Here is a 27701-nt window from a genome sequence, read left to right as displayed (position 1 = left end):
TGAAGTTGGAAGGCACTGCTGTCACATTTTATAGGCATGACACCACCAACATGGATCTCAGGATCACATCCCATTTCACAGCAGATACCTTGGCTGGATTTTAACAGATCATATACAATTTTATTAGAATTATCAAAATCAAGAAGAAACGCTAGAACAAACTGTCTCATTTAAAAAAAGTTGCCTAAACTCACTTGGAGATTTTAAGAACGAAGCTTTTGTTTGTCACCAGCTAGCTATTAAAACAGGTAATTTCAAGACAGAAAACAGTATGTCTAAATCTGTGCTTCTATTTTTTATGTAAGTGGTGAGGTTATTCTCCAAACAGAACTATGAAACTTGGAAGGATTCTGTTCATATGGTCTGCAGCTTCTGTATCAAAATCCTTATTTTGACAGCCAACAGATGGCAATTTACTAAATGTTGTAATGTACTGGTATAGCAGTGATCATATGAATGCAGTTGCTGTTAGTTGGAAATGCCAAAAGCTTCCAGGTCAAGTCACTCAGGAGAAGCTAAAGCAGAAAGATGAGATGGAGGTTGGGCACAGAAGTAGCTGCAACAGCACAGGGCCCCAGCTTGCCTGTGAACACACCCACTGGGATTCACAGAGTGGAAATAAACTTTTGCCAGTGAACAGATCTGCAAATAGAACAACAGAGCAGACTGAAGGTTTAAATGAACATAGATGAGGGGGCAACATGACAGAAAATACAATTAAAAGATAAATAAAAAGCAAAGGGTTTCTAAATTAAAAGAATTTACAACTTTACATGGTTCTTAACTGTGCCCCCCTCAACTAAAAACCTGTAGATCTTTAGGGCCAGGTCTGTAGATCCTTTCTCTCCATCTACAAGCAGCTTAAAAAACAAACATTTCTTTCTCCCCACCCCACAGTCCAGCAGTAGAAACAGCACCAAGAGATGGCAGCATGTAGTCTCAAAAGTTGGAGTTCACCTTACTTAAAACCAACTCCTCTCCTAAATTATGCAGCAAAATTTACACACTCTGAGAAAAACTGAAACATAACTAAGAACGTGGAAAAGTACACATGAAAAATAAGAGAGCTGAGGCTAGAATACATAGGCACTAGCACACAGAACAGACAATATCCAACTTTTAACCATCCCTCTCTAATACAGGAGATGCAGAACCTGAAAGATGTCAAATTCAAAAGATTGAATCAGATCTTTCTCAGACAGTAGTTAACTTGCAAGTTTGCTCCTACAAAGAATCAAGACTTCTCAATTTCTCTCACTTTAGCATAGCCATTAAAGTCCATATTCAAAACAGAAGTATTTTTAGTAAATGGGCTATAACTCCTCATGCTTCTATCTAACACTGAGCTTGTACTACTGGATATCAGAAATAAATATCCTTTACAGAGACACTCAGTTTTTTCCACCCTGCTCTGGAGCATGCAACTCCAATCTTAACTGTGCACCATGAAAAGCCAACTACTCGACCAAGTTCAGTAGTTCTGAATGTTCTGAAATATTACACGCGAACACTAAATGAATCATTTCCTCTAGCCCTCACACCACTCTCCTTTAATCTTCTTCTCTGGATCCTACTGCAATCTATTACTGAGATTACCTATTTAGCTAATTGCCAAGGCTTGGCTGAAAAGATTTTTTTTCTATCCATAGCTGTTCATCTAAAACCAGCACCATCCCATGGAGTTTCTCCCAATGACACCAACATTAAAGTCTAGCAAGTGACCATTGTCTTTGCAAAAACCTCAAATCTAATTTCTACTCTGTTCCAGAAGAATCAATTTACCATTTCAAAAAAAGACTGAAGGGTCTTGGAAATAATTTTGAGACCATAATTTTGAGAATAATGTCCATTATGTCTGTTTCAAAAAACAGAAGTTCTGCAACTGTTGAGTCTCTATTTCATGCATCTTAATGGCAAACACCTTGCAGATGTGTAATCCTTCTTTAAAGCCAGTGATATTTTTTTGTTGTTGTTTTTGTTGTTCTTGGCTCTCCTATTTAAGAACCACTTTTAACCCCTTCTCACTCTTACAGGTAAACTTCTAGTTCTTCAATCACTTTAATACAACACTAGTTAGTACTGGCAGGCTTCTCCTATTCTATATTCTCTCTCTGCCACGTCCACTTCCCATCTAAAAAACTTTCTTGAACTGACTGTGTCACTTGTGCTTGCAAACTGAGTGCATCATTTCTAGCTGTGCCTGACAGCCCTACTATTCTGTCAAAACAAGAAATAAACTAATTTGCTGAATTTCTGGCTCTAGCTATCAACCAACTGAATGAAAGGTCACACATTCTGCAACTAAGAAGAAGATCAAAAGGAGTCAAGTGCACTAGTTGCAAAAATGAAGTTGCTAAAGTTAAACAATTAAACACAGTTCATTTTTTCTTATTTAATAAATTATATAAAAAAGTGAAACTTTTTTTTACACATTATTAAAAAACAGTTTCTTATCTAACTTCAGCAATAATACAAGCAAAAACGAAACTGATTTAGATTTTTGGGTGGACATTCCATATCCCATTTAAGTGGAGTCCAGTGCGCACAGCCTCACAAGTACTGATGACTTCTCACTCCCAGGGTTGGTCTTCTTTTGTGCTGTTCTGGTTCCATAGATGGCCTCACTGTTCATTTGGGGGAAAAAAAAAAACCCAAAACAAACAAAACAAACAAAAAACAAACCCATATTGCTTGGTCAACATAGAAAAAAAAACAACAAAATGTGGCAAGTTTCAACACCTGTTCAAACCACAAGTACTTTTGTATCATCATACAGATGTTCAGTTATGTTTGTCACAGCAACAGTAACATGGCATTTTATCTTTAGCCTTGGAGAAAAAATGAAACCCAACAGTTTATGCACATACACACACAGAGTACACTTGACAAGAACACTTTTATGTGGTTTACATTTCACTTTTATTTAATCCTCAAAACTGCCCATATTGCAGGGATTTTCTTGATGAAATATGGAACTGAGCAATTAATTCTACAAAATTATGGTAAAAACTTGCTCGTTTTTCTACCTTTATTGCTAAGAAACTTTACAGGTGCACAGTTTGTAAAAATAACCCTTTTAAGACTGAATGTATACACATGCTACAGGATTCTAAAAAATGACATTAGCATAGCACCTCCAGATGGGGCAAATGCAGTGCTGAACACAGACAGAATGTTTACGAAGTTAGAACTGCTCATTTATTTTACAGCTTCTAAAGGGAGGAAATTGTTCAGTCCTAAAAGGGTTAAGTAGAAACCCTAATATACTTCTTTTTCTAACAAAGCTGCCACTCAATCCCACAGTACAGTGCTTGAAAACAAAGTCAAAAGTCTGGCACAGGAAAGTATACACATTTGTTCAGTACTCATAAACACAGCTGCTTTTGAAAGAAAGTAAATAATATGGTTAATAATTGAAGAGCATCTTAGTTTCAAGATGGACATCTCTATGGAGTCATTTAATCCACAAGTGGGTAGCTAACTTCCAATAGATAATTTAACTCACTAGGCATTAATATTTTCTATATGGGGAATTCATCAATTTATGTCTGGAGTTAACATCTTTTCAGGTAACCATTCTGATTTTTTAAGTCTGTGCAATGAAAACAAGTACAGAATACCATTATTAACATAGTTGTGGGATGCCCTTGGGGCAAATAATTAGGGAAAACATCAGCAGCAGATTATTAAGGACTACGCTAGTGTTGAATTCTGAAACGCAGTTCCAAGCAACAGAAAACAAGAAAAGGCATAGCTAAATTAGAGCACTCACTTTGCTTCTTCTTCCTATAGTTGGAACTATAACAACATTCTGAACACAGACTCAATTTCTATGTATACAGAATTAACAGCAGACTTAACAGCTAGACTTGAACAGTTATAAGAGTTTCATAGTGAAACGTTTTATAAGTAGTTTTATCAAAATCTTGAGATATTGTTAATATCATGAAAATTGTTAACAGTTCACAAGGCCAATATATGTAACAATATCACCCCACAGAAAAAAAGTTCAGGAAGATAATATATCTGAACAACTGGACGTATTAACAACAGTAAGGACCTGGAAGACCATTTCTGTACTACAGAATAACTACTGGCAACAAGAGAGCCACAAGCCAAATGAAAAAATGTGGTTTAAAATGGTATTGTAAGCAGAATAGGCTCTTTTTTCACCCACTTGGCTGTAGTGTGTAGAACAGCAGATATTAGGATAAATCTTTACAAGTCAAGGGATATTATATCTATTGGGCAAAATTACCGCATGTAAAGAAACTGAATATAAAAAGTATTGCATTTATATGTAAAAAAATTTAAAATAATGAGTATAAAAGCACGTGTCAAGTTCTGAAAAGCTATTTTAAATAGTCTTTGAAGGTTAAAAGGCTTGTTATGGTTTGCCCGCTGTGTGTCTATCATGGTTTCTTGAATACCCTCTAAATCTGATATATGTGTCTTGCTTATTTTAATTCTCAGTCTAATTAGTGATGAAATTCTGTGGCTCTTGAACTAAGCTGTACTGTAAGTTATTTATGTGCTTCTAACAAAAACACTGTGAAATGATTCCCGCCACAACAAAATAACCCAAAATTTTGCACACACAAAGGTAAACAGATTTGCAAGTAAATGCCAGTAAACAGTTTAAACCAGAGATAAGGCCACAATGAATCCTGCCCTTGGTCACTGAAATGGAGATGAGGTGAGGCAGCATTCACTAGTGCTAGGAACCAGCATTGCCACTACGTCACGGGAACACGATCTGCAATACAGAGTCACGAGTATGAAGGCCTGTGGTAGAATACAAGCACATTTCAGGAGGACAGTGGCACTGATTTTACTAGTTGCTAAATATGCTTTACAACCAATTTCTTCCTTTAAACACATTGTTTTCACACACACAACAGAGCACTAAAGCAAACAGGTAGAATGGAGCGTCAGAGTACACAAATATGGTGCAGAGACAATGCCTTAAAATGGTGGTGGGTGTTGAAACTGGAATCAGTGGTCAGAAATAAAAACCCTATGAAAATGGTCAACAGGTAAGCTTGTAAGCAATGCACTGCAGGAAACCACAGGTTCACATTTACACAGCAGTTGTGACTTTTGCTTCAGGGTACAGAAAAGGCTGAACACATAATGAAATTTTGGCTTTTAAAGAGGAAGATCACACTGTCAGAACTTGTCCTACAAGTCTATGCCTAGCTCTGTGACTACAAATGAACTACTGGGGTACGTTCAAATACAAATGAAGCAAGCAGGTCTACAAGGAGGGACAAAACATGGTAAAGTCAAAATGAAAAACAAATGCAATAACCAACAAAGTCAAAGTGCAAATGAGCCTTGAATTTATGCTGGAGAGAAGACTTGAATGTTGCACAAGCTGTTGGCAGGGAAAGGGAAACCCACAGGAAACAAGGATGGGAGGAGTTGACATCTTCATAGTGCTTTTATGATTTTCTATTTGCCCATTTCTAAGTAATAAAATTTACTTCTAGTTATTACTGTATGATCACTTCACAATGAAAGCACGTTCTCAATACAAGTGTTACACAAAAGTCTGGCCTAATTTACTGAACAGTATGAAGAAAAACATGCTTGTTGTGATTCTCAAGTGATGAAGGGCATCACCTACCAATCCCATTTGTAGCACATACTTCTCATGGTACTTTAGTTTCATGCCAACAAGACAGAAGACATGCTGCCAAATGAAGTTATTGGGAACATTCCACTTTTGAAATAAAACATTTAACTTACACTTAATACAAATTATGTACAAGATTAGAAAAACCTGAACAGATCCTGAAACATTTTCAGATGTAATATGACTGAGCAAGGAAGAGGGGGAGTAACCCAGTAACAACCCTTCAAAAACACCAACGTATGCCTGTGACATGAACAATCATTAATATGACTGCTTGAGATGCCACTTTTAGGAAAAAAAACTCATGTAATGTTAGAACCTCATGAATTATCACTATAAATACATATTTAAAAAAGAAAAACAGAAATAACTATTAACAATGACTGAAAACAGAGCACTAAAGTTAACATACATTGCATGTATTGCAGGCAAGGCAGAGGCATTTTTTAAAGCTTTTGCACAGACTTCATATAATCTTAAAAAAAATATGCTGGCCTTTACAAGGTTCTACTTGCTGAAATAAAAACAATTTCAGTTCATAAAAAGTCACAAGACTTCAGTTTAAAAAAAGGAACAGTTCCAGCCACAGACCAAAAATATATATTTTTTTTTAAACTGGAAGAGTATGGTAATTAGATTATACAAGCATGGTCAGGCTTGGAACCTGAATATACTTCAGAGCAAAAGCTCAGAGGAAAAAAAAATATAAACTATTTGGTAACAAAAGTGTACTATATGTTGTGATACAAAAAAGGTATGGTGAAAATGTACCTTTTATACTAAAGCTTATACAAGTTCCTTGGTCCATAAAAACTATGTTGTGTTCATGTTTTCTAGTTTGCTCAACATGTATCCCAGCCACATTTTTGTTTCTTGCCCACTAAAAAAAACCACAGCTGAAAAATAGATTTTCAATAAAGTTCTTATGTTTCGGATGTTGGTTTTTTCTTTTTTTATTGTGGCTTCTGTTTTTAAGATCAGCACTTGCAGGTAACAAGGTTGAAATCATATCACCTAAAATGGAAAAGTGTTTTCCCAGGAAACCACAAAAATTGTTCAGTTCTCTTGAATGTAGCACGAAAAGTCAATGAAAGTCCAGACAAACAACAGTAGTTAGGAAACTACAGTTGCCGTAGATGATGTGACATTGGTGGGGTTTGTGCTGACGCTTGTGTAACTTCCCTCACTGTTTGTGTTTGTTTCACTGGAGGCCATGAGGCTTGAGTTGGCTCTGAGGATTGCTCCAGCAGCACTGCAGTGTGGCCGTGGCCCTGGCTCCGGGGTGTATGTGAAGGTAAGGCTGGTGGAGTAAATGATGCCATCGTTACGGACCAAAGTTACTGGAACCTGGACTGGCTGTCGGACCCACCTCCAGCCCTCTCGAAACGCAGAAATGTCTGGAACAACACAAAGCATGCTCTCTGCACATCTGAAAAACAGGAGAGTCAACTGAGTACAAGGTCCTTAACTTGAAAGCATTCAATAGAACAGCTCTGTTGGAAGGGGACCTACAATATTCAACTAGTGCACACACCGACCACTTCAGGGCTGACCAAAAGTTACAATCATATTATTAAAGCCCAATTTCCTTTATTTGGTTAAACACAGAGAGGCTTGGGGCATCAACTGTCTTTCTAAGAAGCCTATTCTAGTGTCTGACTACCTTCTCAGTAAAGAAATACTGCCCAAAGTCCAGTCTAAATCTTCCCTGGGGCAGCTTTAAACCATTCCTAGGCATCCTGGCACATGATAGCAGGAAGCAGAGCTCAGCAGTTCCCTCCTTCCCCTCCTCAGGGAGCTGCAGAGAGCAATGAGTTCACCTCTCAGCCTCCTTCTCTCTAAACCAGATGAGCCCAAAGTCCTCGGCTGCAACTCCTTGGGCTTTCCAGCCCTTCACCATCTTTGCCACCCTTCTCTGGACATGTTCTGGTACCTGAACATCCTTCTTAATGGGGAGCCCTGAACTGCAGGCAGTGTTGGTGGTGAGGCTGCACCAGTGCTGACTGCAGTGGCACAGACACATCTGACCAGCTGGATGCAGTTTGGTCTCCATGCTGCCAGGGCACATTGCTAACTCATGCTGAGCCTCTGCCAACCAGCCCTCCCAGACCCCTTTCTGCTGTGCAGAAAAGCGTACACTTGACTGTGCACACAAGTATACACTCTTCAAAGTGTACATATCAACACCCAGTAACACATAAATGCCACAGAAGTAATAGAAAATACTGTACCTGTACATGGTTTCAGCTTCCACATCCCCAAACCAGACACGTAAATTTGGAGTGAAGTTCTGTCCTGTAAGTTCCAACATTGCTACATCCCCACCACCATTCAACTGGAAACGGAGCAAACAGAAAAAGAACAAGAAAATCCCCCCCAAATATGTATTATTAAAAATATACACTCTCCCCTCAGAAAAAACCCAACAAACAAAAAACTCCACCAACCAAAAAAAAACCTCACAAACAAAACCTTCACATGCAGATAAGAACTTTAAACAGTGCTGTTTTTATCAGTTGGACAAAACCAAAACACAAACACAATCTACACAACTGAAGTATAAAGTAGTAAAACCTCTAAAAGATATTGCCAATTAATTTGATACTATGAAGGAATTTCCAAGTTTTGGTAATAGCTGCTTAGAACAGATGTCAACAAGGCCTTGAAAACAGAACAAAATCTTTCAGAGAAGCCGTCAGGGGAGCTTTAAGTTTTTCCTCTGACAAATGCTGTGGCTTTTTTTTAGTAAGGTTCTCTTTGATATATAATTGGCAAGAGTCAAAACCAATTTCTAAATAATCAAACAGAAGTTCTAAGGATATCATTACCATGGTAGTTTCAGAAATTAAATTCTACAATACAATATTAAATTACAACAATACAATTATTGTAATTAATTGTATTAATACAATATAAAAATTCTAAAATACAATATTGGTATTATTCCTATGATGGGTAGGCTCATGTATTCTGAAATGTAAGAAAGAAAAATTATAACAACAAAGTAATTTTATTATTTATAAATCTATTAAAACTGTTTTCCTACACTATTTCACAAGGGTATCGTGAAGGTTACATGAGTAAGACAAAAATAATCTCACAGAAAACCAGTTTATTAAAACAAACTACTAACTTACTTGAAGACTTTCCACAACAGGCACAGGTGTCACTGGAGCATGGACTGGACCCATCCCCTCATAAAATGTGTATTCTGCTTTGTCTGTGCTAATGATTGTCCAAGAAGCTCCATCATTAATCATTTCTTTATTTGGTTCTTTTGGGCATGGAGTGGCCTTAGAGAGAAAGAAAAGTTTAAAATCTGATCTGCAGAGATATTTGTCAAGTCACAGACCTAAAAACCAACGCAGCCGGTAACAATGCCTGTTATTTCAAAAACCCGTTTCCTTATGTTTTCCTCTAAAAATGACCTAGAGAAACACTCTCCACATTTCAGAAAAACTACTAGAAAAGTAGTAATTGTGAGAACACCATAACTCTCACCTACAACACTGTCACCTCTCCAACCTTATGTTTGAGTTTTATCTTAGTTCAACTTTCAAAGTTTTAATGTTATTCAATAGGCATTAACAAAAAAACCTACAGCAACTGAAAGCAGCTGCTTTAAAACAGATATCTTATAAAGGCAAAATGTCTAAAACAGCTACAGAGTGAAGTGGAATACTTTTCATTAGTTATGATTTTCATCTGCTGAAGATATTTTTTTCTTTTTAGAGTTCTTCATCCTCCACAAAATGACGGAAAACACAAACCTGTATTGCAGCATTTGTGCAAAGACACAAGAGAAAAGCTGAAGTGACAGCCTTACAAATTAGAATAATGGAATCACAGAATGGCTTGCACTGGAAGGGACCTCAAAGGTCATCTAGTATCTCCCTCTAAATACTACTAAATTAGTATACTTAGACAGGTAGATACACAGAAAATACACAAACAAATTTTTTTTATGGCAAGAGAAGCCTCTCTGAACAATTTCACCACCTAGCAACCCATAAGAAAATTGTGTATAGGTTAAACACAGAAAAAAATGGGACAAAAAATTCTAATAACTAGATTATATTTCCCTCCATTAAGCTTTAAGGGGATACTGGTAGGTAGGTAACCATAACCTTCACTCTTTAAAGTGGAAGATAAACTTCAATTAGCATGAGTTGTCCATATTAGATGTTAAAAAACAAAGCTGCATTTTCATGTGGACTCTTCATTCTGGTATGATCATGCAAAAAGCACTGAAAACAGCTGGCAAGGGAAGTGTGTGACACGGGTAGTAACTACAGATCTCTCCAAACTCGAGATGCCCAAATTAAACTTCCATCAGAAACATTCACAGCTTCTAAATTATTACTAGCCCAACTTCAAAAGAGGAGCCATTCCATAGGAACTGTTGTATACTATTTTGAAGCATGACACCATTCCTATGGGCTGACTGCAATTCTTGTTGGCATGGAATGATATACTTTGAATCATGACAAATAAAACCATGGATGTGAAAAAATGAACAACCCTGTAAATAGATCCCTGACTGACTTCTTTCACATTTCCTAAGTTCATGATGTGGAAGGCAAATGCCACAGAATTTGCTCTCAAAATCCTGTTACATCAAGAATCATTTCAGTAACACATTACTCTGTCTGTTACAGAAATCTTTAACAGGTTTCAATTCGTCTTAGAGAGGCACTTGTCACTTCCAAATAGGGCTCCAAGGACATTTCTCACCCTTTTTTTCCTTTTTTAACTAAATTTTCTCAACAGGTGGTACTGGAAGATTAAAATGCCTTAACATCATGCTTACTGCTCATGTACTGTCTGGCTTCAACTGGAGACAGAAGTTACAGCCTGGGATCCTAGGGCTGCCACTGACAGTCGTCTGAAAGCACCACCTTGATGTGCAGTGGCAGCTGTGAGTGATGACACAATGCTGGACACCATCAGAAAATAGGGCTGAGAACAACCATCTGGTATTATTTTGCCAGTGTGAATCCTTTGCTAATTCTGTAATACTGGGTGCAGTTCTGGTCTCCCTATCTAAAAAAAGTCGTGGAGAAAAAACAAGAGAAGTGACAGAAAGGGCAACTAAAATCACCAAGGAGTGCTGAACTTATGAGAAGAAATGGAGAAGACTGTGCTTTTCCAATGAGGAGAGAAGAAATTAAGATGTCAATGGCTAAGTGAATGCAGAACTGTTGCTCACTAAATACTGCAAAACTGGAGTAGGAATCACTCACAGAAATTGTTACATCATTCAAAACAAATCCAGCAAACATTTACTACACAGGGAACAGGACCTCTTAAACTTTCTGCCACAGATTACTGAAGAAAAAGAACATTTGCACATTCTGAGGTTATCAAACCAATGAACACATCTACAAAATGCCACTAAAAGACAAGAATGCAGCCTTTAGCAACACTTGGTACAAGTGCTGGCAGAGTACAATCACACTGGACTGTGTGTGATTGTATCCACCTGCTTCCTGCAAGCACCATCCCCTGCTGCTGCTGCCAGACTGGGCACAGACAGGGACGTGCTCTGATCCAGTAAGGCACCATTCATATCCTCTCTCCATGCCCCAGAACACATGCATGTCTTGAAAGAGAGATCTGGCTGGTGCTTCAGCACCTGAATTTGAAGTTTCATACTCGCCTGCAGACTTTTTACAGCCTCTTTGCTTTAAGCTTCTATGGTCTCTCTACAGGGCTATTTCCATTTACCCAAAAGAGACTTGTCATCCATAAGTTTCAGGATTTTGGGGGGTTGCTGTTATTGTTGTTTTGGTTATTTTGGGGTTTTTTTGGTTTTTGTTTTTCTTTGGTTTTTTTTTCAAAGAGTGACCACAGTTGGTCAAGATTCCTGCTACAGGAACAGTATACACATGCTGTTTCCCTGATCTTTGTCTTCTGATCCAAAATAAAAAACCCAGATAAAACAGGATTTCTCTCCTGGCATTGGAAGAAAGAGTTTATCTTTCACTGTGATTTCACCTACCAAAGCACGGTAGCAGTCTGACATGCAAGTAACCAGACTTTATACAAGTATAAGCAGCAGGTTCCTACCCCACTAAGAGAATTCAGGACAGGGAGTGTCCTTTTATCTAACTCCTACCCATGCAGAAAGTTCAGAGCTCTTATCAGACTGGGCTCCACGAGTGCTGCTGAAATTGAAGAGTGCTAGGACATCCTGACAGTCCCACAGGCAATTCCAGGACGCTGAACTAAGGCAGCTGTCAGAGAAGCAGGAGCTGTTTCTTCATTCAGCACTTCCCATACAGTACTCTAAGAATGATTACATAGCAGGCTGATCCTGAGTTATTGTAGTTCACATTTCACAGCTTTCTCTTCTTAATGACAGTCCATCTCCTTTACAAGAATATATATTGACAGATACATATTTCTGCTGTGTGCTGTGGGTAGAAACAATAGATCTAGTCCCTTCTGAACCACAGGTCAGGAATCTTTACTGAAATAGGAACAAAGCTTCTCATATTCTCTTTCCATTGTCCCAATTCAGGACAGAATTGAAATTACTGTTTACCAAGCCTTCCTGTCTCTTCCCTTAAATTAAGGGACATTCTCAATGTTAGCTTCTAATTTCCTACCTCTATTTTTCTTACCCAAAAAGGTATAGCTGTTCTAAGGAAGTCCTGAATATCTGCCACACATGGCCATCTTCCTGGAGCACAGCATTATCCCTCAACACTCTATAATTTGAGCTGACACCAAAATATTTAAAGAAAACTGCAATTTTTAGCTAGTCCTGAACTCAGCCAAAGTCTTCAGAGTCACAGAATATTCTGAGTGAGAAGTGACCCACAAGGGTCATAAATCCAACTCAAGTAAAGACTAAGCATGTTCAGGGACTGAACCCACCACCTTGTTGTTTTCAGCACCATGCTCTGACCAGCTGAGCCAATCTCAGGGTCCTTGGTTACCATGTGGAAGTGCTACAAGCATGCTAACCTACAAGAGACTAAAACTCTAAGTTTTTCTCCACCTGCTGGAGAAAAAAATATTTCAGAGATAGTTCTATTTTTTACAGACAAATCAAATTTCTGTGGCTTTTCAAGTTACTGTAGGCAACTGCCAGAGTTGTCTATGTTTACTCTCTTAGCCAAGAGCAACACATGGCAGCTCTGCTGAGTTCATCATGAAACAAGACTATTATCAATTGTATCATTTCCTATTTGCTGTAACCTAGAAAGGGACACACAAATAAGTGGTGCAGCTCCGCTGGCACATGTAAGCCACAGTATCAAGACCACATGCAAAGTTTCTACTGGTTTCCTATTTCTCCACTGGAGAAACCAGAATTCATCTTCCAGACAGACACGGAAGAAGATTATGAGGAAAGAAAAACAGATTTGGAAAAACACAGATAACAATTTGTTGCTTTCCATCCTCCCTTTTCAAAACAAAATATTAGCTTTGCATTCAAAACCTACTGCAAAAATGGCATTCATACATATTTTGGGGATACTTGAGAAAACTTTGCAACTACACATATCTATTGAAATAGTTTTGAATAACTTACTTGAAATTGGATTATTCTCTCCTGGGAAAGGCACAAATACATTCTCTCAGTGTCTTTAAGGTAAAATGCACATTTATGGAGCTGTGATACTGGATCATCTGCATCCAATAATGCCGTTTGTTTATCTACTTTTCGAATTATCTGTGAATGAAAATTGTACATATATACTTAGAACAATTTCTACACTTTCTAACATATATACAGTCAGTAAAGGAAGTGAAAAGTAATTTTTATAAGATTTCCATGCCTCTCATTTTGGTATCAACACTAGATTCACAATTCTTAATGCTTTTGAAACAAGAACACAACGTGGAAGTGATACTCAGTACTACTTCAATGTGCTGCAGGCATATATATTTTATCTATTTTTGCTGAAGGAGTGGGGAAAAAAATTGAAGCTTCAGCAAAATCTACTTTTGTTTAATTTGCTGGGGTAAAAAACCAGTTATTAATTATATTGTCATCTTCATTTATTATTAATTACTATTTTTAGTAATTAATATGTTTCTACAGAATCTTTCACCATTGATAGGATCAACAACATTCTGTGGCAAACTGGCTGCTGAAGGAGAAGAATTAAAATAACAATTTACTAAAGGTGTTGAGGTGTCCTTAAATACAGTTTTGGAAACAACAATCATAACATATCTCATCAGTAGTTGGTCATTACATATTACTTAAAGACAACTGCAAAGAACAACTGTTCCTTACATTTGGCAATGCAGTGAAAAAATATCTGCAGACTCAATTCAGATCTCTTTTGCCAATTAATTTCTAAAACCAAGAGCTATTCCCTTAGTGAAAATCTGTAGCTAGTAATTTTTACTCAACTCCTAGAAAGAAGTTTAATGCTTTATGCAACACTACCAGATGCAACAGCCAAAGTGCTTGAATATTTCTAAGCTGACAATCAGAAACCCAATTGTCCTCTGCAACATCTAATTATAACAGAGAGTATTATTAGCAAAATAAATTTAAAGGTAATTTTTTTCTTCTAAATTCTTTGCATTTGCTTATAAAACACCTGCAAGTTAGATTTTAATTGCATCACCTTCCATCAGTCCTGTAAGCAGTATGACAAATGTTCCCCATGGCAAACAAAACAGGAACTTTTAGCCTTATTAGTTTTAATCTGTTTCTACTTACAAATAAGGTTTCTGGAATAATAAAGAATGGCATCTCATTTCATCAATAAAAAAGTATTAACATGAAGCCCACAAAAAGGTGACATCCTCTTACTGAATTTCCTGTGCTTAAACCATATCTGTAGTGCAACCAGTGTAACTGCTTTTATTGTCAAACAAAATTTTCATTTTGTACCATTTACATTGAGCAGGCTATTATCTTTTCTGTTTAGTTAGGTTTGGTATTGGGAGAGAAATTCACATTACATTCCCAACAAAATTAGTCTGGAAAGGGGAACAAAAGCCCGACTGCAGGAAGTCTGTTTTCACATTGGTGCTTTCTAAAGATTACTTCTACCTAAATTGGATTTGGCAGAGCTTAGGACAAAACTCATAATGAGCTCACAAACCACAATTTCACAGAAGATCCCGTATGAAGCACTATTGATTATTAATCACATAAAATTCCACTTAGGCTGGCATTAAGTGCATAAAACAGGGGAATAATCTATAATTCTACTTAACTTTGTTTACAAAACCCAGTATTGTGTATCCAGAAGTAATATTTTATTTTGTTCACAAACCTTAACTGGTTATTCCAAAGGCCATTCCCATGTTTCACATTTAAAACAGACAGTATTAATAAATATGAAAAAATGTTTTTTGCAAGCTGTTACTGGTATAATATATGCTCAGGAGTACACAGAAGTGCTTTTATATTCAAATCAGTCACGCATTTTTAAAGCTATGCTGGAACTCAACACATGGAAGAGTCCTACTGGTTGAAAATATTTTATTCATCTATTCAATATTAATATTTGAAGCATTTTGGAACAGAGAAATCTACAATACTGTTTTTAAAACAGACAGATTAACCTAATTTGGCAGGCTTAAATTCTGAAAAAATCCCTATCTTATTTTACAAGTTGTTCTTTGTTCAGAGAAATAATCTGCAGACACAAAAATATGCTTTAATTAAAATAAATGCCATTTACCATAAAAAACATGGATTACCCAAAGGCAACACACAAGACCAAAACCTGTGAACACAGCAAACCCAACTATGGAATAACACTAAATTGCCATCTAAATAACATCTATTGCCATCTATAAATTAATTACAGCATTGGAGAAATGAAACTGTACCAGTCTCGGGAGTGCCATGCCAGTAACTGAGCAAACAAGTTTGACAGTCTGCCCATAATGAATGTAGCCATCTCTCACTGTGAATTCTTCTCCTTCTGATTCATCATCATCCACTGTGTGAAACAGGAATTTTCAGAATTATTTGTTTTAATCACCGTTTTTCTTGATATGAGAAACATTTAACATCACACTGTTACATCAAATATACACTCAGTAACAAAACAAGGGTGCACATGGGCAATTAATATGGAGGAAAAAATGCAGGATGCTTTTTTGTGAGGATGAAGGAAAGAAAGTGAAGAAAAATATACAGATTTGCTTTTACTTACACAGGTGAATGTAAAATGCTCCCCACTGTTGTGAACTGGCATGGAAATTACCACCTTCTACGTGCAAATATCTGGTGCTAACTGTTTGGGATCGAAGTCTATTAAATAGTGCCACTTTTGTCCCTGATGCAATACATACTGCAAGGAACACATACAGACTTGAGATTATAAAATTACTTCATTATTAAAAAGAAAAGTATCAAAAAGTCACAAATAGCATAAAATAAACTGAAGAATACTTGAAGTCAAGACATAATTATAAAATATTGGTGAATTTAGAAAATATTTATATTTTTGACAGACCAAAAATAGACATAAAATTATGAGTGCAATAACATATATAGTGGCTGTTCTCCAAAGGCATGCTAGCTCACAGAATTCTGCCATTTAGCCAAATGGGCTAGAGCTTGCCAGCTGAACACTCCTTCTGTTCATAGTTCTCCAGCAGCTGATTTAAGCAGAAGCTTTAGCTTGCCCTTGTGAAGTCCTCAAGACAACTTTCAGCAATCATTTGAAGAATATTTGAAATATAAAGACACAGTATTCTTACAAATCACAAGCAATTGAAAGGAAGACAGATGTAACTATGTCAAATTATAACCATGCAACTTGTAAGGTTCTCAGATTTGAACTTATTTATCATTCAAAAGATAGAAACGTAAAGTTTGTTCCCCTAAAAAAAAAACCAGCAACTAAAATTTTGCCATCAGAACGGGCATGTTGCTCCACTTGGTTCATATTTACTATTGAAGAATGCTTGGTTCATATTCACTGTCCATCAAAACTATCTGTCTGAACACAAATTCAACAGTGCATACTCTGAGCCCCCGGGCGTGAACTGCACAGCAACAGATTGCCTTTAGTCATGTGCCAAGCTAGCGGCCCCGAGATCCACATTCCATAGGTGAATGGGTTCCAGCCCAACACAGATGGAAGAGCCTTTTAAAGCACTAGTGAAGAGAGAGAGAAAAACAAACAAAAAAAAGGGTATCTCTTGAGGTGCTCCAGTGGTACGCAGGCAAAAAAAGGTGGAGGAAAAGCAAAAACGTTCCCAATTCTATATTAGCACCAGAGATACCGTTAGTTGAAAAACATGGTAAGCAAATAAATCTGGGTGAAATATCACCATACAGATTTCTTAAATGACTACTTAAAAGAAACCATGCAAAACAAAAATAAGAACAACATGAAAATGGTATGAGACAGCAAGAAGGTGGCTGTGATGTGACAAAGTGCAGTCTGGATAACATGCTGCTACTCATTAATCACAATCTGAAAGCAATCCCTTTGGTACTGATCAAAACATTCTAAGCACCAGATCACGGCAATTAAAGGGATCCAAAAGCTTAGAAAGTTGAGGTAAAACATTCTTTATACACTTGTCTACATGAATTCATTCCTTGGAACACATGGGGGTTTTGGTAGGCCTATTATATTTACTAATTAATTAACCATGACTGCATAGAACTAAACAGTTTAACCTATCTATATTGGAATATTTTAAGATACACTGAAATGTACAGTTCTAAAATACAGCAAAAAAACTGGAGTTGAAAATTTCAATGTATTTCTCTTGTAGTCAGACCTTAAAAAACATAACAAAAAAGTAGTATGAAACAAAATTAATTGCTAAGTAAAGAACAAACAGAGAAATACTTACAGTCTGCATTTTTCAGTGACTGTTTCTTTTTAGAGGGTTTGGAGATGACTTTGATCCGTTTACTGAGGAACACACCGATGTCATCACTATTGCCATAGAACATTTTTACTGATAACATGAAGTGCTTTCTCTTGTCTGAGTCTGATATGTATAATGTTTTGGCAGTGCAATAATTCTGTAGATGAAAATATACTGTGGTTTATTCTTTGAAGCCAACCCAGTTCAAGAAACTAGGCATATTTAACCATGAATAAAATAGGAAAATTGATGCAATAGTTTCTAAAACAGATGAGGACCTGTTTTTTCCACCTCTTCCCTATGCATTTCTTTTATGACTGTTAGCTTTGTGAAGTGCTGCACCCAACCTCATTATTCAATCATCATTCCAAAGACCCCTACCAGGACTAGAAGAGACGACTGGAGACCATAACTGTGTCAAAGCCACATGTGAAGGGTCAAGAGCACTACTAAAAATTACATTTGATTAGGGCTGTGCAGACCCTGCACTGGGCATCCACAAGGGCCCACCTGTGCAGAAAATGTGTTGAGCTGAACTTTTCTTGAAAGGATGGGAAATGATTGGGTTTTGAAACAAAAAGAAGTTACTTTTGGCTAAGTGTTAACGCTAGGTGACAACAGAGTTAAAAAAAATCTCATAAAGAACTTAAATTATTCTTTATTCATCTCCTATTTTGAATATATGAAGCATTTCTGGTAGACTGTGCTGGAAATACCAGGTAGCTATAAAATACTGCTTAATAAAGCAACCAGGTAAAATGAACACTTTTGCTGCTAGCTCTATTCCAACTGCTTAAGTCGTCACAAACACCTTAAAAAATCTTGTAAGCAATTTATACCCCTGTAAAAATAACCCACTAGATTTTTAAGATACTACTTAAATTGCATTTTTAGGCAAAAGGACTTGAAAACTACTTCTAGTAGCAGATGTTTTGATATTTCCTTGATAAGATTATCCATCCACTCATGCAAGCCAAGGAGCAAGACAGAGAATTTGGGCCACAAACCATATTTTAGTTAGCCATTGATGCCTACCAAATAACCTAACAGTTTACTGAGTCTGTATCAGCAACCTACAAATTAAATGTTAGTACCTTGCTATGACCCTAGGAACCAAAACCAACTATTCAATTGCCCTAAATATTTTGAGGGATTTTTTTTCAAACCACTATGCAATACCTAGAAAGAAAATGATCCAAAAATAAGAAAGGGCATTCTTTGAAATATACACCGTGCAGCTACAATATCCTTTGCAGTCAGTTATCTTAGTGGTTTATTACAGTTTTTCTACCTTTCCTTCCAAGTTCAGCTGCTGCATTTCTTGGTCACTGTTTCCTATCCCAATAAAGGCGCAAGGTTGTGACTCCTGCTCAGTGCAACCATCCCGCTCCATTTGCTCTTTTTTTTTCTTCCACCCACTGCCCATGAGATACACACATGGAGGAGGACAAAAGAACCTGAAAACAAAGAACATTATGGAATCACACACAGTTTTCCAGCTAAACAAACGGATGTGTACCCAATGCTTCCACATTCACACTTTGCACTTGAGTTTATACAGGCACACCCTTCATTTCGCTTGAAGGTTTTCTAAAAGGCAAATTAGAAAAAAAAAGCAAGGAAAATCAGCAGTAGATGTACTGTCACTGAGAATCTTTCCAGTTCAATATATTCCAGGTAACAGTCTGCATCTCTATAAAATACCTTACAAAGAAATTTTGAAAGAAAGGAAAAAAGGCCTCAATAGTCTTTTGTACGTGCTTAACAAGATGGAGCAATTAATACACACAGAACAGTTCCACAACTAATTTAATGGACAACTGCTGACTACAATTCCTAAATGTTGAGAGTTTTGTCATAAGCAAGAAGGGAGTTTATTCTGTCCACACATAAATCCCATAAATCTCTCTCCAGTTTTTAAATGGAATAGGTAATTTTATATCTTCAAAAAATAATCTTGTAAAAATAAGGCCTAGTTTTCAGCAGCACTGACTCTAATCAGTCTAGATGCTATTTATAGCAATATGTTCAAAATTAAATTCAGCACTTTAATACAGTGCATTGGTCTTGAAGTTTCTGCAAATTGTTAAAGCCCAAATCCTGAAAAGGTTTGGTTGTAGTTGGCAAACAAGTTGTTGTGTTTTTACCATCATTACACTATGGTGAAAGATAATGTGGAATGAATATAACCAGTTGTGAGGTAGCAAAGGAGGCATGTAAGGGAGGGGAACATGAAAAAGTTTCTCATTATTTTATTTACTTCAGTATGGAGAGTAGTGTTATAAGTCTGCACTTCTGCAACTTCTGCAACCCAACCATGACTCCTACCTTACAGGTGAGGGTTTTCTGGCCTTTTCTTTCTTTTTTTTTTTTCTTCTTCTGTTTTTTTAAATTGGGCTTGGGACATCTGAATTCCAGGCAGGGGGAGCAGGCTCCACGCTGGGGCAGCAGCCAGTTGTGCTGGTGGGCAGATGTCAGGGCAGGGGAGTAAACTGAACTGTGGGCTCCAAGTCATGGAAAATGACCAGAGGACACAATTATTCAGTTTCTGAAGTGTCTGTGGGAGTCCTGGGCAAGAGAGGTCAGTGCCAGGTAACTGGTTGGACTTGATGATCTGAAAGGTCTTTTCCATCCTAAATGATTCTTACTTCTATTAAACACCATTTAATGCTAGTTTTAGTATGAAAATCTAGTGTAAAACTCCTATTTATCTCAGCTATTCAGCATTATTTTTTCCAGTATGATCACATGTATTTAACAGATATAAATTGGTTTTTTAAGTGACAGAATTCTTAATAGATTAACCAAAGTGCTGTTAACAGTACCATAAAATTAAATACACATATTAAGAATACATATAAATAAATGCAAGTATTTGTAGTATTTTTAGTTAATGGACACAAATAATGTATATTTTCTGTCAGAGAAACAAATTTTAAGACTTACTGCAGTTTAAAAAGCCTTAGTGGTTATGAAAATGAATAAAAAATTACCTGTCTGCAGGCAAAAAACTCCTCAAACTTTCTTTCTTGACTATAAATCTGTAGTCAATATTTTTCCCTTGCATTTGTTCTATTTACAACACAGCAAAGACAGGTGTTCTACTAATAGGTATACAGCTGAAAGATCTATGAACTTCTTTCAAAAGTATTGTGGTCATCATCTGTAAGCTATTCTTGATGAAGAAGTTATGCATGGATTAAAAATTAGTGTCAACCTTTATTAACAGAGCAATGCTTTGGTAAAATAAAACCAAAACAAAAATCCAACAAATCCCTTCTATTCCAAATATTACACCATAAAGAACATGACACAGTTACCCTTTTTCTTTATGTACTCTTTTGCATTTATCTTACTGGTTAGAACACAAGAAAAGAAAATCTCTACTTTTTTTCACACCCTTTCTCATTTCAGCTTTATTCTAAACCAAGTCCTTTGAATAACTACAGCCACTAGATGGCAATAAAGACCTGTAAGAAACAAGGTGTAACCCACTGATGAAAACAAACCTCAACAAAAAGCACTCTTAAAATTAGAACGCAGAGAAACATCTTTGAAAACTTACTGAACAAAGAAACTTTTAAAGCTGATAAAATTTTAAGTTTGGTTAAAACTACAAACATGTAGAAAGAGTCTGGACACTCACAATTTGAGTGGGTTTTCCTTCTTATATATCTACCTCTTTCTCAGCTTTCAGGCAGAGACAGCTACAGTCTTGGGTCTTTTTAACTTCGTATTTACCATTGCACGAACTCACGTACAGAAGAAATTAGCTATGAATATTCTGTCCAATACAGAAATGTGAACCAGGTTTGAACTTTGAAAACACTGTATTAAATCAGGTAAACATCAAAGGAGAGAACAGTATTCCTTCAGTCAATTCAAGCCAATCAATACAGAGAAAATGTGGTACTTCAAGCAGAGCAGCTACTCCAACTGACCTTGCAAGGAAGCAAGGGCTTAAAGGGAAATAAGAGCCGCTCGTGTAATTTCTAGCTCATTCTGATGGACTCAATGCTCTCCTGAAACCACAGGCTTCTGTCACAAAGGTTTGCTGTTTCAAATCATCCAAATCATCTCTGGGTTCATCTTATAGAAGCCCTTGCCTTCAGGAGAATTTAGATGCTTCTACTAGCTAGTTATTTTTTACCAAGAGTGACTTTGGAAGGGAAGTTTCTCCTTTGTATCTGTTGGTGAATTCTAAGTGTTTGTCAATTACCCACATTGTTCTGAGTATGAAACTGCTCAGCAATCTTTCTTCATAGGAGATTAAAGAACTAACAACATCCACTGAAGAACTCAAAGTGACAACAAACAAATGAAAAAATCCTTAGGTACTACAGTGCTAAGGACAAAGCAGTGGAGCCATGGGGTAAGCCCTGGAAAAAGCTATGCTCTCAATAACAAAATTTTATCCAGAGGACAGGCACACTCAGTTCAGAGAAAGGAAGTACTTGATCAGAAATTACAGGAGCTCCTTCACTAACAGCTGTAAAACAAGATGCAGCTACAGCATTCTCATGCTAATCAGCAATGATCATGTTTAACTGCAAACAGCACAATCAAAATCCCTATCTGTCTCTCAGTCTTTAGATAAACTATGCCTTGGAATCCAAAACACTTCAGTCCTTTAAACTGCTGAATGTTCACACTGCTCAGACTTTGAAGAGACAACTCTCAGTCAATGGTAAATATGGAAAACACTACAAGAAGTGCAAACCAAATACCCACACTCAAGACTAAACAGCACCTGAGTCTCTATCAGCTGAATGCCTCTGAAAGGCGACAATCATGCAACAGCAAATATCAGGCACAAAGTCTTAAATTCAACTAAAGCCCAACCTGAGCTTCTTCCCTCCTGGCTTCTTTGCTAAGCTAAAAACCATTGACTTTGTCAAGTGCAAGGCTCATAGGAAGCGTCGACTCCAAAAAGTCAACTCCCTTCATTCCTGTTACTTAGAGGTACCAAAACCTCTCAAATGAACCTAGGAAGTCTGCATCCATGCACCTGGAATAGTGTTATTGTGATGCATATTTAAAACAGGCCAAGCTACATGACATCTGCACCATCTACAGTAAGCACTTAACAGAGTATTTCACCACCTAGTAACCCTCATCAAAACACTGAAAAGTAGTTGTTGCGCTAACCTTTTAATTATGATGTCCTAAGTTTGCTAATGGCAAGCATTTTCCATGACTTCGCAACAAGCAAGACTTAAATAAAGACAGGAACAAGAGGTGGAAGTTCGTCTAGGTTTAAGTTTTATATTTACTTGAAAGAGATATCAAATTAAAGAAATAATTCTTTTTTGTAACTTGAATCCCTCATTACAAAAGTAATGCAAAGTAAGTTATTCTTTAAGGTCCAAAAATTAACCAGATGATATCAATGCCACAATGAAATCCCATGGAAAACAGGAAATTTGTCTACAAAAATGGGTATAAAATAAGTTTCTTTCTAAGATGTATGCAAACCAACTCACTTCAGAAATGGTGAATGTAAAAATGATAAAAACTTGGCTGTTGAGCTGCATAAAGCAGCATTAAAACTTTACTAATTTTGCTTACTCCAGAAATATGAAGAAACAAATGCCACACTTTGCAATAAATAAAGCAGAAACAATTTAACAACTCGAGAAAAACAAAAGAAGAAACAGGAATATAATACTTCATCATTCAGTTTTACTATGTACCTTAGGGCACACATGGATCCAAGGATTTAATAACTGGCAGTTTCCTTTATGCTGATAACAAGAGGACATCATTACTGATGCTGACAGTCTGGGAACTAGCAGAACAGTATTAGAGACAGTCTACATGGTACGTTACAGCTTAAGAACAACTGAAATATTTAAACTGAAAAAATGAAACCTTAGTATGTACAGGACAAGAGGGAACAGGCAGAAACTGAAGCACTGAAGTTCCACTTGAACACAAGGATGAACTTTTTTACTGTGCAGGTGACTGCACATGAAGAGGTTGCTCAGAGAGGTTCTGGAGTCTCCCTCACTGGATGCATTCAAGAACCATCTGGATGCAATCCTGTGCCACGTGCTCTAGTTTGGAGCAGATGTCCCCACATGGAACCTTCCAACCTGATTGATTTGGTGACTGATTCCACACCTTCATTTCAGACCCACAGCACAAGAGCAATCATTTCAGCACCATATTATATGATAACCATCAACCAACTATTTTCATTCCTGATCTCCTTTTAGAAAGCTCTAAAGTTTTCTACACTCATTTGACATGCTTCCGTTCTTAAACAGATGAATCAGAGATAACCTGCATGAATAAATGCAACTGTTAGGTCAATAAACACACATACGCAGGAGCATCCTATTTGCTTCTACTAGTCATGCAAGAAAATAATCACACAGTGAAGACAGCAAGAGAAGACTGCAGGAAAAGCACCTTTGCCTAAAAGGCATTCATTCTCATGTATTCCTGCAAATTCTGTCCCTTAGAAAAGTACCTATAATTGTAACATGTACTGTATTGATTTTTGCAAGGAAATGTTTATCATAAATACAGTCATGATTGGCCTATCATTCTTGTTAAACTTATTGCAGATGTGATTCCGAAACTTATCTTACTAAGGCTACCAATTTCCATTTCATATTAATGTGAAATTATTCAGAAAAAATCTCCTCTACAAGTATTCACTGTTGACCACCTCATTTACTCCAGCATTAAAATGGAAGGTTTAAAACGAGAACAATTCTAAGTAATGAAAGAAAAGCTTAGCCCATAGATAGGGAACCAGGTAGAAACTGGCATCACTCCATTGAATGCTATAGGTTTGCAGTACCTGTTACACAATTAAATGATTTAGGAGAAAGCATTTTATGTTTCTTCAGACTACAGTGCAATCTGAGAAATTCTGCAAAGCACTGTGCACCCAAATACACAGTGTAGTTTCCTTAGCTGCCAGCTGTAGACACTCAGTACAGCATAAAAAGTTACCTTTTTTCATTTCCATATGATTTCTGCGCAACTTTTGCATGGAGTATTAGCACTGTTTGGTCACCTCGCTCCTTCAGGTAATTTCGCATTGCTTCCCTAAAAATCAAAACACAATATAAGCTTTTGAAGTTCTTTTGGTTTTGTTAACAAAAAAATGAAGAAAACTTTGGGGAAAAAACTCCAGGACCTGCAATTCCAAAAAGGCCATCGTTACCAGGGTCAAGATGTGTTTGCTCACTGTTTAAGACAATTACACAGGAAAAAGAAGTGACTATCCCCCACAAAACTAGCAATGTGGGGTCTGTGATAATTTACAATTACTATATTTCCAGGAAAAAAAATTCTTCTGATGTAAAATCATACCAATGCCAGTAATTACACCATGTTTAAAGTCCTATTTCATTAAGCACCATGCCAGAAATTAGAACACATTTTATTAGTTAAATATTTTCTTCATGACCTATTTAGTATCTCATGATAAGGACAAATTGTCTAAGCTTTTAACCAACTCAGTGCAATATTTCTATACAAGTTTTCTTTTCGTTTTGAAGATACTAAGAAAAACTTAAATTCTTCAGCATATTGTTTCGCCTAGTTTTCTAGAAAAAAGATCTACTTTCTGCATACAATCAGGAAACAAAAAATTTAAAAATGCTTTATTGTTCATCATCACTGTAATTACAGATGTTATATAAATCTGTAATTACTTCAAACATACCAACAACAATTCCTTGAGAGAAGCAAGAGAACAATAACAGCCAGTCACTCTTCTGTATAATAATCTAACTGTTCATTAAGCAGCGTGCCAAATTCAACACCCTAGGGATCAGCTGTGCCGGAGTGCTGGCAGGAACACCAGTTCCTGAAGGAGCTTTTGTGGGTTGAATGCCCACCAATGCACTCATCTTCAAAGTCATCTACCAGAGAAATAAATTATGGATTTATCAGGAATTTATATGAAAAGGCAAAACCCAACACAAGAAGGTTTTTTCGTTTGGTTGTTTGGATTTTTGTCTTTTTATCTGTGAACTGCGCCAACTATTGAATTCCCTTAGGACAGATCTGGAAAACCAAACGTTTCTAGTGAAAAAATCATGGAAGATAGAAAGCAGTATTTTATTGACCAGACCTTTTCCAAAAGAAATCCCCAGAAAGGCAAGTAGACTGAGCCAGGGCTGGGTTGGACAATGACAACTCAGCTTTGCTAATGATGTTTTGCAAATTCTTGTGTTTGTCACGCCTGCACAGGACATGATTAATGTCTAGTGATCAGTGAGCCGATTTTCTGTGTAAATACCAGGATATAAGAAGAGAGAATAGACTTGAACTGCTGTTTTAAATTTGGACTAACTTCATCTATTTACATTTGACATTGGTAAAACTGATGTTTATCCATGAAATACAGCTGGATGAACTGTTTCAAAGCTCACAGACTTACTAATTTACAGACATTTTTAAAGAGTATATTTTAAACTCCAAAACATAATTCACTGTGAAATTATTATTATACACTTCATTATGATATATATTAGCTGCATTTAAGTTGTTTAAAATTTTAATCTAACAATTTGAAATATTCTGTTAAGAGTACTATCATACTAAATTAAGAACATCTGTTGTATTAAAAACTTTGACATTACTATTATTACACTTGACTATCAAACCCAGCAACTCACACAGAAAACTGCTCAATGCTATCTAATCTTTATTTAGCATTGTATGAGGAAGAAAATTTGTGTTTTCTATTGGTCTGTTCATACAGTGGATTTGTACAATCCAAGCTCCTGTGGGAATAAGTGATGTTCCCCCTCCAACCCCTCTCACTGATATCTTATGCAACATTTTTCATTATTCAATGCTAAAACTCTTCATGAAGGTAGTGTTAGTACAGTTTACATCTAAAACTAACTGGCATTGTATGAACAGAGTAGTGTTGTTCTGCTGGAGATTATTACTCAAACCAGACAACCTTAAAACAAAAAACCCACAGCAATTTTCCAATAATTGAACTAAATGCTTTTAAGGGTTTACAGACACATTTTCAGCTTTGCATTAACAAGTCAATCTTAAAAATATGGGTGACAGTTGTTCTGTTTCAGCAGTTTATTCTGCAGAAGAAAGTTAGGTTGTTTGTTTCCAACCTCTGTCATCACAGGAAAGGTTTTCAAACTGCAGTTTTGAAGGATGGCTGGCACTTCTCAAATACTCACCCTCTATTCAGGAAAAAGCAATGAGCATACCTAGTAGCTAAAATCCTGCACATGAAATTCAGAGTAACTACAGTAAATAGAAAACTTATTTAAAAACTCTCATTGCATAGTAATTTCTTTTTTTCTTGCTCTTTTTGAAACATAGAAGATACATTCTATTTTTGTTCACTATTTTAATGAAGGAAGATAAATTCTATTATTAACTTCAGGGTTACAGTACAGATGCTACTACCCAAGATGGAAAGCAGCTCATTACTAAAACATAGTATCTTCAAATATCCCTGAAGACTCCTAGGCCAACAAGAAACTGCCACGTTTGTTCAAACGCTTGTAAGTCAGTATGGGTCAATTCTGCACTGAAATGAAGTTTAATGATGACAAGCTAACCTAAAATGTATCCAGAAATGCAGTGAGACAGATATTCGCAACACAAAAAGTAAATATTCCCCCCCATCATGTGCTAACATAAGGTATCATTTCATTCAAAACACAGGCTGTCAGGGTGACAAGAGGCTTCCTCTATCACCACACAAAACTGTAACAACAAATGGCACATCCTTTTTTTGCTTTCAAGCAAATAGTGGATTTTATAAGCCAGAAGCTAATTATAATTGGCCCAGTTGGTGGCACAGAATAATAAATATTTGCATAGACTGTGTTAAAGCAGTTTGAAAAAAGAAAGTGACTCCTTAACAGTTTGTGGTGCAAATACATCCCAGGCAGGCCAGGAGCAAATCAAGCACTGCACTCCAGTCACCCTAAACACTTTCCAGAATGGACTGACTTGATAGTTCTGTTTGATACTCTCTGATTACTCAGGGTTCATCAAAAATTGGTTCAGATCACTCATTGACAACACCGTGTACAATTCTGGCAGCAAAAAGTGTTGCATGATCTCACTTTGACTCAAGAAACAAATCAGCTCATTCCTGAGGATTTAAAAACAAGCAGATCCACAACCTACAGTATAACCTACAATAACTGATACATGAAGTCAACACCATTTCTCAAAATGCCTTTTGAGTTTCACATTAAAAATAAGCCAGTGTGTTAAAAGTTGTACTTCT

The 27701-nt window shown here is 36.6% G+C and overlaps 1 protein-coding gene across 4 annotated transcripts in view; it reads right to left on the bottom strand.

The window, feature by feature from the left end:
* Nucleotides 1–2510: 2510 nt before the first annotated feature.
* The window catches only part of RBPJ (recombination signal binding protein for immunoglobulin kappa J region), a 144552-nt gene continuing 119361 nt past the window's right edge, over nucleotides 2511–27701 (bottom strand). For 3 of the 4 annotated variants that reach the window (XM_064711910.1, XM_064711909.1, XM_064711908.1), the window contains exons 3-11: nucleotides 24425–24520; nucleotides 18750–18915; nucleotides 17441–17615; nucleotides 15781–15918; nucleotides 15452–15564; nucleotides 13182–13322; nucleotides 8776–8931; nucleotides 7870–7973; nucleotides 2511–7067 (exon numbers count right to left, since the gene is read on the bottom strand). In XM_064711910.1, coding sequence (XP_064567980.1) covers nucleotides 6752–7067; nucleotides 7870–7973; nucleotides 8776–8931; nucleotides 13182–13322; nucleotides 15452–15564; nucleotides 15781–15918; nucleotides 17441–17615; nucleotides 18750–18915; nucleotides 24425–24513 — 1398 coding nt within the window. In that variant the 5' untranslated portion in view covers nucleotides 24514–24520 and the 3' untranslated portion in view covers nucleotides 2511–6751. Of the gene's footprint in view, nucleotides 7068–7869; nucleotides 7974–8775; nucleotides 8932–13181; nucleotides 13323–15451; nucleotides 15565–15780; nucleotides 15919–17440; nucleotides 17616–18749; nucleotides 18916–24424; nucleotides 24521–25142; nucleotides 25164–27701 lie in introns of those variants that run through there. The other variant, XM_064711911.1, reaches the window with a different exon arrangement.

The sequence above is a fragment of the Zonotrichia leucophrys genome, chromosome 4 (assembly GCF_028769735.1).
Source record: "Zonotrichia leucophrys gambelii isolate GWCS_2022_RI chromosome 4, RI_Zleu_2.0, whole genome shotgun sequence".
In the NCBI taxonomy this organism is placed as follows: Eukaryota; Metazoa; Chordata; class Aves; order Passeriformes; family Passerellidae; genus Zonotrichia; species Zonotrichia leucophrys.
Note: the sequence above shows the minus strand (reverse complement) of the source record. Positions and strands in the feature narration are given on the sequence as shown.